At 42.0% G+C, this 14,553-nt stretch overlaps 1 protein-coding gene across 1 annotated transcript in view; it reads left to right on the top strand.

Annotated features, from left to right (window-relative positions):
* ARHGEF26 (Rho guanine nucleotide exchange factor 26) overlaps nucleotides 1-8,937 on the top strand; it is a 45,395-nt gene extending 36,458 nt beyond the window's left edge. The window contains exons 11-14 of the mRNA XM_086754790.1: nucleotides 3,146-3,355; nucleotides 7,217-7,284; nucleotides 7,720-7,824; nucleotides 8,460-8,937. Of these exons, the coding sequence (XP_086610916.1) occupies nucleotides 3,146-3,355; nucleotides 7,217-7,284; nucleotides 7,720-7,824; nucleotides 8,460-8,602 (526 nt within the window). The 3' untranslated portion in view covers nucleotides 8,603-8,937. The remainder of the gene's footprint in view (nucleotides 1-3,145; nucleotides 3,356-7,216; nucleotides 7,285-7,719; nucleotides 7,825-8,459) is intronic.
* Nucleotides 8,938-14,553: the final 5,616 nt, after the last annotated feature.

The raw sequence follows: 14,553 nt of genomic DNA, 5'->3' as shown, positions 1-14,553 counted from the left end.
CAGGGAGGAGCTGTGTGCACCCCCTTCCCAAAAGATAAGGGCAGACAGAATACATCTGAACTGAGATTCTTTTTGGCATCCCTGGGTTATATGCAGAAATTAAAACTTTGTTTTCCACATGCTGAACTATTGCAGATTCTCACAGCTTCTCACAGGCTCACGTTGAAGTCCTTTAATCAGACCAAAACCTGTTTGTAATCTGTGTTCTTTCTACTTAGGCACCCAGGAAGCCACGTGTAATGGTATAATTAACCTGGCTTCATTTTTACAATGCTCTCAGAGTTTGCTGTGTCCATCCTAGTTCCTGTGTGATTTACTTTTGAAATTTTTTTTGTCTCTAAGGACCATGAAAAAAACAGTCTGATCAAAAGCTAGGTTATCAAAACTGGAGTTTTTAGAGCCATTTTAAGTTCTTGTGACGGTGCTCTTGGCAGTTCTGGGATGTTTGTGCCTTTGCCAATGGTACCTGAACGGGAGCTGTGATTCCAGCCCTCGGAGTGGAACACACCAGCGGGTTGTGGGGAATTGCTCCCACTGAGACTTGGAGAAGAGCAAATGGGGAGCAAAAGTGCTCATCTTCTTAGGAGCTGCAATTGTTTCAGTTCTTGTGTATGATAAATCTAACTACGCCTCTCTGTCCTTGCTCCTGCTTCCTCTGTAAAGCCCTCAAAGTCCTCAATGAAAGATAAGAAGAAGAAAGACTTGTGAAAATTATTAGAACGTATTAATGGAACTATTTTGATTGTCTGAGAATGTACAAAATTGTACTGAAAAAAAATCCCAAGATTTCAAGTATTTAATTCACAGAAGAAAAGTAAAAACATACCCCACCTAGTTGAATTAAGAACTTTGTTTTTATACTAGATGCACTTGCAGAAAAAAATCCACAAATACCATATGATGTATAAACCTGTAGTCACTGGAAGAATAGAGAAATTCTTCTAATGCTGCGTGAGTCACGGAAATCGGCAAGAACTTGTTTGGAGTCATAATGTTGCTGAGTTGTGTTTTAGGAATTTTTTTTCTGAATGACTAAAAATAAGAATTATAAAGGCCATTAGATGAACTACTGAGGTATTTGCAGACATTTTTCTGACAGCTCACAGAACAGGCAGAATATATCCCAGCAGACATTAAGCCATCACCTGTCCGTAGGAAGAGCAGGCTTCCCTCGCACCTGCCAGAGAGGGGTACAGCCCCATCAGCATTCCAGACAGCTTCAGGTCCAGGTGTTTGGGATTTGATTTGTATCAGCTCAGTGCCTGGGTTTCTCTAGATCTCTGGCAGAAAAATTAATCTTCTCAAGTATTTATTCAATTTAAATTATTTCAGTGAGCCATAGAATCTGCGGCTGTACAGCAACTTTTCATCTCCCGAGACATATCTAAATAGATTTTACTTTAAGGTGGGATATGTATAGTTGCACCTTCCAATTTGATACATTTGATGAATACAGCAGTGCATGGGCTGGGAGGGAGAACTGCCTTTATGCCTCTGTAAGCCGTTTTACTTTGTCTTTTCTTGTTGCACAAGTGTAGGACAATAAACCTGAAAAAAGCTTGCATGAATTATGAGGTAATTAGTTTATCAGTGTCCTGGGTTGATGCTATATCCTGGTAAGCTTTCGGATGCACATAAGACAATTCTGGGAAATACGCTCACAAGCTTCAGTGGAAACAAAAAGGCCTTTTCAGCTTGCTTCTCTTTCCTTTTGATCAATCGCTATTTCTTAAGTGCTGTAGATTCTTTTAACTGTTTCTTTAACTGTGTTTCACAGCTTTAAAACTTTGGAAATGCAGAGTTATTTTCCACTTGAAAAAAAAACCAAACTGTTTCCAGTATTGTCTAGAGATGAGTAAGCAGCAAAACCAATAGACAGGATAACTGGTTGCACTCGCGTACGAGTGCTGCTTAAGATGTCTGGGTGTGCTGAAGCACACGTAAATACATCATAATGGAGTGAAGAGTGGGGGCTGAAGTGACTGTTCCCTGCCGCCACCTACCACAGTGGCACACGGTGTGACAGTGCCTTGCCCAGGCGTGCTGCTTCCCGTTTTGCCGTGTCTCCACCTGTCCGGAAGATCCTGATTCGCTGAAGTGATTCCTGCATTTAGAAATAAGTCTGCTGTTCAGGGAAGAGTGTTTTCAGTGAGTCCGTCTGTTGTTAACATCAGGAATGCTTTACGTTCTGATTTGTGATGTCTAATGTTCGCATGCTTTCACCTGTCTGGGAGAACTACCGCATCATTTGGGCGTAATCCAACATGCAGTGACTTTGACACAAGAAGTAGTTCTAAGCGCTTCTGTTTTCTGTGTCAAACGTGGTATTGTGTCAGCAAGAGAAGTTTTGTCCACCTCTCCACCTACACTGCAACCATAAGGAAAGCAAAGCTTCCAACTTGCTTAATTTCTTAGAATTCTTTCTGGTCATGTTTGGGAAGTTACTGAAGCAGCGTAGCCACCTTTATTCCTGTCACTTAGAGCTGGTGTATGTATCTACAAAGTACTTTCTGAAAGGTAAATGGCACAGTGCATTCTGCAAGACCAACAGTGTGTGACAAGCCTTTGCTCATTTTTAAAATTCATAATTGACCAAGGTTATGTTCTCAGAACACTAAAGTAGTTTTTAGACTGGACTTTGTACATGCAGATGCCAAGGAGTACAAATTATCCTGTGCTTAAAATGATGCTCAGCTATGTTTACCTGGAAGCAGTATACATACCTATAGTTTTACAGGCAAAGGGAAATTTTACTTTTTTTTCCTGTAACATTCTAAAATTAAGGTCTGTTGTTCATCTGCAGCTACAGAAGAAAAAGCAGCACACATCTGTATGATTGCTGTGCCTGTTTTCAAATTGAGTGGAGTTGAGTTTACGCCATCTCAGGAATGCCAAAGACATTTAACTGTGCCACTAAAAGGTATTCCACAGGCTTTAAAAACTCATCTACTTTATATCTTGGAAAACTGGTAGTTTCAAAAAACAAATACACAGAAAAGATGAAGATCTTTTCAGAAGTCAGAAGACTCGTGCCATACTGTGTAGTTAAAAGTGGATTCTGTGACTGAGTTTACTTCCAGACATACTTAATGGAAAACTAAACATTAAATTCTTGGGGTTTTTTCTTCCCTCCTTTGTTCTGCAGTGAGGAGAGCTACAATGTCACAGATTATTCTTTGAGGGACCAGCTGGTGGTGCAGCAATGTGACGGCGAGGACCTGCCTTCCTCTCCTGTAAAGAACACCTCCACGATGCTCTACTCGCGGCAGAGTTCTGCAGCTCACCTCTTCAGGTTGGTGGTCCTCAGCAACCACGCAGGAGAGAAGGTGGAGATGCTCCTGGGAACAGACACGCAGTAAGTCAATAGTTACACTTTCTGTATCTCACTTCATCACCTCAGCAGGCACCCTCACCCCGCGCAGCCTGGGCAACGTAGTGTGAAATGCCCAGCTCCGGTCTGTTGGCGAGTTTAAACCAAAACTCACACTGAGGCACTCCCTGCAATTCACGCTGTCTGTATCGCGTGTGGGTACTTCCACAGTGAGGCACGGTAACCCAGACAAGCCTTTCTGATTTCTAAAGAGCGGCAGAGCAGGAGAACGTGTGCACTATGTAATATCCCCCAGATACTGGAATAAATATTGCTGGAATAAAATAGAGCCTCTGCAGATCCAGTTCTGTTTCTCTAATGTAATCTTGCCGTGAGAGGAACTGGTGTGACATTAGTGTCATTCTCTTTCCTTGAGAGAGAGAATGAAGTCAAGACGCAGGTTTTCTGCCCAGCTTACCTGTTACCAGAGCCCTTTTATCTAACAACCACCATGTCCAGAGGCAAGTGCGTAAAGTACACCGGAACAACAAACCGTGTACTGCAGTTGAAAGCGCTGTATCTGCAGCCTGCTTAAACACACAGCTGTCCCACAGTTCAGAACATTACAGGGAACAAAACTCAGTGCTGAAGAACTGCAGGTTCTTACATTTCTAATGAAGGTCCACTACAAGCAGTCTCGTGAGAGCCAATTTCAGGCTCCGGGGAACAACGTTGCCATCTCATCCTGTGGCATCCCGTGGTGCTGTGCATGCCGAGTACCTGAGCACGCGCATCAAAGTGTAATGCGGGTTGCTATGAGGAAAATGTTGCTTTTGCTGTGGTAGCTAAGGGAGATGCTCTTGATACTTCTCTTGAGAAGATGACATAGAATGATCTGACTGCAGAGATTCATTTAAGCTTGTTCTGTTGTGCTGGTTTGTTCCTTGTTTTAAAGTCTCTTATCGTAACTGGCAGTTCCTCTAGTGATGTGGCATTTACACCGTGTTGTCTCTATGTAGAGCACAGTACTGGCAGGAGGAAATAGGCACAGGTGCATCCGAAGGCATAACGGTGAGAGCAGGCAAACCCTGCGGGTGTGAATGCAGAATGCTCTGTCCTGGAGCAGTGATTTGTGAGTTATTTATTGCAAGGGTTGGATGGTGCAGAAGTGGAAACAGTGCTGGAGTAAATGGGAGGAGGAGTTTGGCATTGCCTCAGGGAAGCTGTGGAGCTGTGCTGGCACAGAGGTGGTCCTTGTTCTCCTGGCAGTTTGGAAGAGTGCTCTGCTTTAGAAACGGGCAACAAGAAGCGTCTTGTTCTTTCGGGTGCAAATGTCCATCATTTCTCTGTGGTGCCATTAACTTCCACACAGCCCCTCACAAAAGTGAAAGATTTTATCTGTTTTTGTGGAAGCTGGAGGCGGGATAGAAGACATGAAACTGGGTGCTCCAGACATCCCAGCCTGGAAAAATTTACAGTTTTAGGTTTGCTTTCAAAGTTTAGAATAACCCTGAAAGAAACTATAGATCATTAATGATTTCTATTAAAGATCTCATTATAAAGTAAGCAGATGATTCAGACTTGTTTGGAAATGTGTTTTTATTGGGAAAGAAATGCAGTACATTTTTAGTTGTCTGGGCTTTTTATGAAAAGATGTTTTGTTCTGCAGATAAACAGCACTCTAGCAGATTGTCATTCAGAGGAAGAGATTCTGAGAAGTACTTCTTTATTTGAAAATTACTTATTTTTATAGAGTATTATCAAAAGGCACAGAAAAACTTCTCTTAACTTTGAGAAGGATGGGAAGGGAATCTACAACAGGAAGGCCAGGCGGGGGGGTTTAGAGTGCTTACTGAACAGAGTTTGCACGTGTAAAACGTAAATCGCTGACGCAAAGATTTCTAGCACAGTTTGATCATGATCGCTTCACGTGGTGCGTGGTTCCCAAGTACAGAAGGACCAGTGTTGGGTCAGGAACTTTGTGCCCTGTGAATAAGGCACAAAATACACAGTGCACACAGATTATGAAGAAATACATACCTAAACTTGGAGACTGTCTGGCATTATCCCATTTTTCTCAGTTGTCTAAAAGGAAATGTTTTCCTGTTAGGAATGGTTACAGGGAAAGGAAAGTACAAGTCTAACTTCACACCTGTTTCTAAAAAAGAAAAGCCACAAAGTTAATTAAGCTCATGCAAAATTGTACACAGACATGGTTATTTTGATTGAAAGACACCAAGTTTTTAGTCCCACCTACTCTTAATGGCTGAAATGATTGATGTAGCATGTGTTGTGGTTTTGGCCATCTCTGAGATCAACAGGTATCAAATGTTAATAGGACATGTGCAGTAGTTCAGTCTTTGACAAAGAATGTGTGTTGGGATTAAAAAAAAAAAAATATCATTTTTTTATTAAACGCCAGAAAACCAGTACAAATAGTTCTATTCAAAATAATCAGTGAGATTTTCCTCACTCTGAAAGAAGCACACTCAAACACTCCCATTCTGAATCCCTCAGCCCGGGAAGGGTTTTAGCCTGTGAGCAGGAAAGAGGTTTCCAGAGCTAGCTGGGAGAAAGGCCCTGAGAAGGCGCCGGTGTTCTCGGGAGAGACCGATGAACTTGACTGTGGAATGATGCGTAGTGGGATGTTGCAGCCTGGCCTTCACAGGCAAACTACGGCTCCTATGTGCTGAGCGATGGTGCATCTTGGAAGATGTGCTCTAGAGAAGTCTCTCCTAATTTGTATAAAGCTCTCATTTTCTGACACTTCTAAAGATACCACAGTGTTATTGCCAAACAGAATTTTCTTCTAGTTGCAGATATTTCAGGTTTTTGACAAAATCAGGTCTCAGCAGAAGGCAGATGTTTTTCATTACTTGTAGTTAAAAACTGAAGTTATCCAAAGATAACATCAATTTTTTTTTTAAGGGGAAGGAGAATAGGAAAATTCAACCCTGAAGCTCCCTTGTGTTATTCTGGTCCATACTGATAGAACCCTTCAACAAACATGAGAGAAAAATCTAAGGTCACCGAAATGTTTGTTTTGGGAATCAAGTTCACATTTTGATTTGCCAAAATTTGAGTTCCAGCTCAGCCGTTAGCAGGGGTGATTTAGGATTAGCTTTCTTTTTCCCTTACTGTCTGACATCACGTTAGCTTGTTCCGCTCCCTCCCAAAATGAGTTGTCAGTAATTTGCATGTCTGTGATTTATTGTATAACACTTAAAACCCAGACAGTTCTGCTCTCTGCAGAAACACTGACAGATGTAACCTGAGATGGATTATGTTTTTCCTAGGTTATACCAGGTGAGATTCAAATGGCCAGTTTAGGCCTTTGCTTGCTTATTTGTGCTGGCTCGCAACAAATGTCTCCTGAAAGCACTGAGAAAGTCTGGTTTCTTTTCTTTTTTTTTTCCCATTCTTGCTTTTCATTCCAAGTGCATGTTGCAGATAGTTCTTACTCACAGGAAACCTGCTGGTACTGTGTATTAAAATTGCTGTACTGAATTTCTCAGATGCTTTGTACATTAGATTCTTTTTTTGTATAAGATTTCTAATAAGTATTAGTCTCGACATTAGTGGAGAAGTTTACCTGCATTGCTTAAAAATAATTAAAATAAAGGTATGTAAGACATTGTGCCAGTAGGTCTCATGTTTATAGGCTTTTTTCTTTCCCTAATGAAACCTGTTAAAATACTTTATTATGTTTGAATAACATACTGCTACTAGTAGTATCACATCTTCTGGCCATATTTTGAGAGGAGGAGAAAGGAGGTTGTGTTTTGTTTTCTCTACCCAATAAGAAAGAGGAAAAATTTAAACAGAGAATCTTGAGGAGGGGGTGTAGCCTTGACTGTTATCAAGAGCGTGAGTTGGGAAACTGAGTTTTGTCTTTTCTGTTTGCAGGAGTGACCGAGCTCGCTGGATAACGGCGCTGGGGCAGGACAGCGACGGGCAGAAAACGGACAGGACCAGTAAGTGCCACTACCGAGACTTCCGAGAGCTCTGGCAGGAGAACGGTCACGCGCGGCCCCTCGGTGGGGACATGAGCAAACACCCTAGAAACGGCCGGCTCTTTTCCCGGGCCCTGCTGCTTCGGCGTAGGAGGAGCTGTCGTCTCCTCCTGTGCAGCAGGGCTGCTTTGAGGCGTTCTGTCCCACACAGAAATTTCTGTTTGCGTTCATTAACTCCACTTTGGTCAGTTGTTTCAGTCTGTCAGCAAACACGCGAAGCCCCTTCTCTCACATGTTTGTCCCAAGTTTGTGTGTAACTGCTCAGGTAGGAAGCCATTTGCATAACTTGCTGCCCCCTTTGGTTTTTTTTTGGGGGGGGGGAGTATACTCTAAAATAGAAATTTTAAAAATAAATTGTATTATGTGAATGAATTCAGCCTGGCTTGTTTCTTCCAGCATTGACTCAGGTGGAGATCATCAGAACTTACACAGCAAAGCAGTCAGACGAACTGTCTCTTCAAGTTGCTGATGTAGTTTTGGTCTACCAAAAAGTAAATGATGGTGAGTGGGAATTCTGCTGTCAGTAACCGTCTGTCACCACTGCAGGGGAATGCAGCTAGAAAAATCTGCTTCCTAACAGCAGTGGCTGTACAATGAATAAAGGTTTAGCTTCCAAGAAACCCTAAGTACAGGGGTCTAGCACAGGTTTGTGCCTAGTTGTTGCGTTTTTTTTGGTGGTGTTTTTTTCCCCCACAGCATCAAGTACCCCACAAACAAAAGTGGTTCTTGCCTGGATGTGCAAGTGCATCCATTGATATCTGCTCATGTGCTGGCTCAGTGCTGCTTGAAGCTGGCAGCATGTGAAGTGCTAAATCCTAACTTTTCATGGCGTTATTCAAGATAATAGCATCTTTGATTTCATATGTCCATTGTGCTGCGTTGCTTTCTTTACACTGCAATGATATTATGTTATTTCAAACTATAACTACAATGTAAAAATTATTACATTTGTTTTATATAATACTTACTTTTACATACAGCTTTGTTCCTAGTCTGCCTGTGTAAAAAAAAAAAAAGTCTGCCAAACCCATCTTAATCTGGTACTTTATTCACTAGAAAGGTAAATGTAGAGTGTGTGGGATCATTCTCACAAAGGCTCTTGAATGTTACTTGAACAGGTTTATTACTCCTTGCAGGTTGGTACGAAGGGCAGCGATTGCGGGATGGCGAAAGAGGCTGGTTTCCCATGGAGTGTGCTAAAGAAATCACATGTCGTGCCACGATTGACAAGAACATGGAAAGGATGGGACGCTTACTTGGACTTGAAACCAACGTGTAGACTGGTTTTGCTTCTTTAGACCAGACCAGAGGATTTGCACTAACAGCTGCCAGGGAGGCATGCTTGCGTGCCCTGCGGCGCTCGCGTGGAAGAGGTGGGTCACCAATGTGAGAACCCTAGTAACAGAGCACTGATGTTTTGGACACTCATCCCTTTTTGTCTCGAGAGCTCTGAACTGAAACCTGGCTCCACCAGAGCAGATTTCAACTAGGAATCGTTTCTCAGCTCAGCCATGCACCTCCTTGGCTCAAATTTCAGTTTCAACTTCTTTAGTTCTTCATCCCTGTCTTGCCATCTGTTGTTTTGAGCATCTTGACTGACTTTTTCTTTCAGAAGCAGAACCACACACAATCCGTGGAGCTGCTCCTCAGAAACTGCAGTGTTACATTTGCAGTAGCTGAGTGTATGTTAATGGGACACGTCCCAGTTGTGTCAAAAGGTGTGTAACCTGAGCGAGAACAAGCCTGGAATTCATGAAGGACTCTCTCTCCTGCACAAATCCAGGGACAGCCCACTAATGAGATCTCTGAGCGACACTAGCAAAGCTGATGCAAGCTCCAGGAAAGAATCCAGAGCTGTGCCTCCAGTGGTGGTGATCTCTAATATGGTGTGTTACTTGTTCACGCAGCTCAGACTTTTTCTCCTTCTAGTGCTGCAGTAGTGAAAGGACTTCTTACAGCAAGAAAGCAGTACCAACCCTGCAAAATATGTCATGTTGATTATCTCGTTCTCAGAGCCATTTTAGCACAGCTATTTCAAAGGGAGTGTGACTGCTGGACACGTGTCCATTTTTTTGTTATTTTCCCCGTATGTCTAGAGCTTCATATTAAGTTATTGCTTCAGAGGGAGGGCTGATGGAGACTGCAGAAAACATCAAATACTTTGTGTTTGGAGGGTTTGTTTGGGGTGGGGTGGTTTTTTTTTTTGTTGGTTGGTTGTTTTTTTTTTTTTGTGTGTTTTTTTGGTTTTTTTTGTCCTTCTGCTCTTCTCTACCAGAGGAGATGACTGACTGATTCTTTCCTTCTGTGGAGGCAAAAAGTCCAACTGAACTTCAGTTTACCTACATCTTTAGCATTTGTTAGCATCATGTTGAATCCACAGGCATAAAAAAAAAAGGGAGAAGTAAGACCTGTAGAGTTTTGTTAAGGTGCCAGGTCTTCTCGTCCCTGTTGTGTATCTAAGTGGAAAGACCACTACTGAGAAAGAGTTGGCTGTGATTGACAGCTCAGCCCCTTGGTGACCCTGGTACTTTGTTACCTTTGCCTTCCCCTCCTGCAGTGTGACTTGATGTCACCGGATGCTTCAAGCAAGAGCTAAGGAGGGAGGGAGAGCGAGTGACAGCTGAAGTAGTACTTGGACCTTGCTTTCAGAGGAGCTGCATTGGTGCTGCTTCACACATGCTCTTCTGTTGTAGAGACAACTCTTCACAATTGCACTACGCACAACACCTGCTAGATTTTTGCAGCTGCAGTTTAGCTTTGGAACTTCACACTAAAAAACCACCACTTAGTGTTGTGTGAACAAAATGCACTCAAACATGAAGTAAATTTCTGTGCATCTTTTCTGTATATAGGTATGATAGTTTGTATTATAAAAATCTTCACCTTTTTAAGGACCAGCTGTAACTCAGCAGGGTAGAATAAATGTTCAACAAAAATGAGGGAAAAACAAGTCATACAAAGGGTTGTTTCTTGTTGTGGTCCTTGGATTTTTTTAAAGAGGCTGTGTGGTTTTTTTAATATACTGTAATATGGCGATTCAATTTGTGAATGAATTGGATGTTTATAAAATCTCCACAACAAGTTAAAATACATTAGGAAGGCAATAATTTTGTACAAAAATACTTACCATGACCATCTGACAGTGGTTATACAGCCCTGTAAATTAATTTATAAGTAGAAGGATAAAACAGCAATGAGAAAAAATTGTAAATTGAACAAAGACTTATTTAATGTAGTAAAAACACTGTTTAATCTTTTAACAAATTTTATTGTATACATGCAGATGTTTAACACAACTGAATGAATGTATAAATCTATACATTAATTTTATTAAGATTTTCTAAATACATTGTATATATTTTTCATACCTAGTTTTTCATAAAATCCTGTAATGTTTTTTAAAGACTTCTTAATTTTCCTAGTGTTGGACACAATTCTTCAGGAATTAAAGACAGACATCTATGATTTTATAGGACAACAATCAATAAAATGCTTTTAAATCCTTATTAAAGCAAGCTTCATTTTTTCTTTACAACTTGCAGTTTAACTCTGTTTTTTAACTGTTGTCAAAGAAATGGAATCTGTCTGAGGTGTGGCATTTTAAACCTGCAGTTCTGCAAAGATAAGTGTCACCATCCGGTGTCCTCCTGCAGCTGCTGTAGATCCTGTTTACACACATGGCCAAGAAGCTGGCCCAGTGGCATAAAATGCAGAAGAGCTCAGCACCGCCCTGGCCCCCTCCCCAGAAGCTGCAGTGAGGTCCCTCCCTCAGCCTTGCAGCCTGGCACCAGCTGGGTTGCCCTCATGAGCCTCTCGGAACCCAACTGTTAGAAGTGACTGTGGAGAAACTCATTCAAAATTAATTGAGAAAGAGGGACGAAACAAGGTCCTACTGTAAAGCATTCAGGAAGTGGAGATGCTGGATCCACATCTTCTGCTAAAGATGACTGCATTAGTTACTATTAAGCAGTTACAATAAATGCTGGAAGACTACTGCAATCATCTAATTGCAACTAATCTGGGAAACAAAGAAGGGTAATTATTGCCTATACTGGTTCTGCCAGGCTGGGGTGGGGACAGGTCTCAGGACTGTCCCCTCGTGCCTGATGGGCACAGCAGTGCTCTGGGAACCCTCTCGGAAACACCCCTCCCAGCTGTGGCAGCCACAAATTCATTCCTTCCTGTGTTTGTTTGCCCCACACAATGCCTGAACAAAGGATCAAAATTATATATATAAATAAATAAATAAATAAAATAACAATAAATTAGAAGAACCAATCTAACAGAATAAAGAAAGAAAGAATCTAACAGACAGATTTATTTATAATATTTATTTATAATTCTTCTTTTTTTTTTTTAAGTAAGTGGCCTTTTGGTGAGCTGCCAAAGCAGCACTTGCTGACAAGCCATGGGTTTTCTAGGGAAGCAGCTGCTGGCATCGGTGTTTTCTAAGCCACACAGCTCCAGCCTGCGTTCTGTAATTCCTCCATGCACAGAAATACAAGACGGTGCACCATGTTCTGTTTCGTGTAGCATCAGCACGTGCCTGGAAAAGACATCTAGCAGGCACAGCACTGATTGATTGAGAACTGGTATGAATGACCTCTTGAAATACTCTGCTTTCACTCTAGCCTCAATGTCCTCGTCGCTCTAAGAGGTCTTAGAAATTCAAGACAGCATGACACACACTTTATCAAAAGAATTGTAGAAACAAGTTTTCAAAAGCTAAGGGTTTGGTGGTGGGGTTTTTTTTGCTTTTCCTTTCTAGCGATGTCACCATATTTTCATTAACTAAAAAAAAAAAGAAGTACTCTTTCTTTTAACTCTGACCCTCTAAGACAGGCACTTCTACTGTAGAGGAGATGATGATCTAAAAAAAAAAAAACCTCATTCATTGCTTTCACTAACCAGTGTGCACATGCCTGAGGCTGTGACACTAGTAACTCCTTTTTAATTAAGCAGCCCAGCAGCAGCAGAATACAGCTCGAAGTGTGTTACTGTAAAATTAACTTTCATTTTTGCAGGGCCTGGAATTTGCACCCCTTCTTTACATGACTTTTCTAACCAAGTTCTAAGCAAACTGACCAGAAGTAAAAAGGCTCCGTTTGCTATGTCAAATTTTCATTTTACATAATGGAATTAAATATACATTATGTAAGGTGGGCAGAAACCACGCGAATTAAGTAAGTCCAGCATGTATCACTGGCTCAGCAATTCGGTACGTGTATGGATGAGAACGACAGCTCAGGCTTACACTTATCCCCTACTGAAGCCACAGCCAAAGTGAACACCAGCAGTGCCCGGGGAGGGAAGCCACTCAGGCCTGGTCAGCCCAGGTGCCTTCTTCTGGTCTGTGGGCTCGTGAAGGCCACCAAGCACCCTGTCAGGAAAACAGTGCCCACCTGAAACCAACCTGTCTCAGCCTTTAAGAACAGCTATTAATACTGTCTTCTCTGCTTCTTTTTATCACCCCTGCAACATGATAAATAGAACATTTTCATCTGCTGAACTTCCAAAAAAGTAATGCTACAATGCAGTAAGTACTGTTCCTGACTTTCATGTCAAGGAATGAATTGGTTCTCCATTCTGCAAAGCCCATTTGCTGAAAATAAAAAGGTAAAAGTAGCACCACTTCAGTCACCCTACACAACCTCATGAAACGCAGACTTTGTGCAGCCTCACACTTACATGCACATACCTTGAACTCTGTCTCTATAGCACATTCACAAATTTTTTCCTCCTGCATATACTGTTTCTAGAAGTAACACACTTAGTCAAAACAAGTGGACAGAACATAAGTGTTAGAAAACAAAAAAAACAAAAAAAAAACCAAAAAAAACCCAAAAAAAACCAAAAACACACAACCCTAGGGTAAATTTTGATGCCAAGATTGAGGAAATCTGAGGAGGTCTTGTTACCTGGGAATTACAGAGATGGTTCTGCAGTGGTGCTCTTAGCTCTACTGTAGTCTGCAAATTATTTTCAACAGCTGTATCACACCACCTACGTCATTTAGGTGAACAGGAGATAACACAAAGGTCAGCAAGAATTAATGAGCACCACTGAATTCTGTTTTATTCCATAACCCAGAGTTCCAAAAGATGCTAGAAACAGCCTTGTAACACACAGGCAGAAACAGCCTTCATTAAATGCACTATGAACTGGGAAGAGAAACGTTCAGGGTCTCTGGCTAGCCATATGAAAAATAAAGTTAAAAATCTTACATCACCATTACCCAACAGATTGCTTAACAACCTGATGTCACGATTTAACCCTGGTGTTAACCCAGCTAAACCCCACACAGCTGCTCACTTGCTCACTCCCCTCCAGAAGGATGGGGCAGAGAATCAGAAGAGTAGAAGCATGCTGAGATTTCAACAGATTTCAAGGCAGTTTAACAGTAAAGCAAAAGCTGCTGACACAAGCACAGCAAAACCAGGCATTCATTCACTCCTTCCCCTCTGCAGGCAGCGGTCAGCCATCTCCAGGAGAGCAGGGCTCCATCACACATAAGAGACTTACTTGGGAAGACAAAGGCCACAACTCTGAATGTCTCCCTTTCCTCCTCTGTCCCCCAGCTTTTACTGCTGAAAACAGCGTCAGCTGTCCTGGCTGTGTCCCCTTCACAGCCCCCGCGCACCCCAGCCCACCTGCGGGTGGGGCAGGGGGAGAAACAAGACTGACCTCGGCTGGGCAGGCGCTGCTCAGCAATACCCAGAATATCCCTGTGCTACCGACACTTTCCATCAGAAATCCAGAACGCAGCACCACACACACTACTACGAGGAAAGTTAACTCTATCCCAGCCAATGTCTTTACCTGACATTGTGAAAAGGCTAATTTTCAAGCTCTGAAGAACACAAAAGTTTCTGATATTTTTCTACCTTAAAAAAGTATGTTAAGCTATTAAGCTACGCACTTTAAGCACACTTGGGAAAGCATAGCTAACACCGCTATTTATTTTACACCTTAGTCATTTTACTTTGTAAGTAAAGATCTGTCCACAGCAGGCCATGACCACCTCAGTGTGCATTTCTTCTAGTGCCCCATTACTGCAGTCTGATCCTGCACAATTTGAGGGGGAAGTTGATAGAACTCTTGTTTTTCACTTGTTCAACCAACACTGCTATTCTTACCCCAAGCTCGCTATTGCTACCACTTCTTTTTGCCCATTGTGTTGTCTGGTAGACATTTAGGCATAATTTCTTTTGAACACTCTAAAAACAAAGA

This window comes from Chlamydotis macqueenii, chromosome 9 (genome assembly GCF_036417535.1).
Source record: "Chlamydotis macqueenii isolate bChlMac1 chromosome 9, bChlMac1.mat, whole genome shotgun sequence".
In the NCBI taxonomy this organism is placed as follows: Eukaryota; Metazoa; Chordata; class Aves; order Otidiformes; family Otididae; genus Chlamydotis; species Chlamydotis macqueenii.
This window is presented reverse-complemented; position numbering and strand designations above follow the sequence as displayed.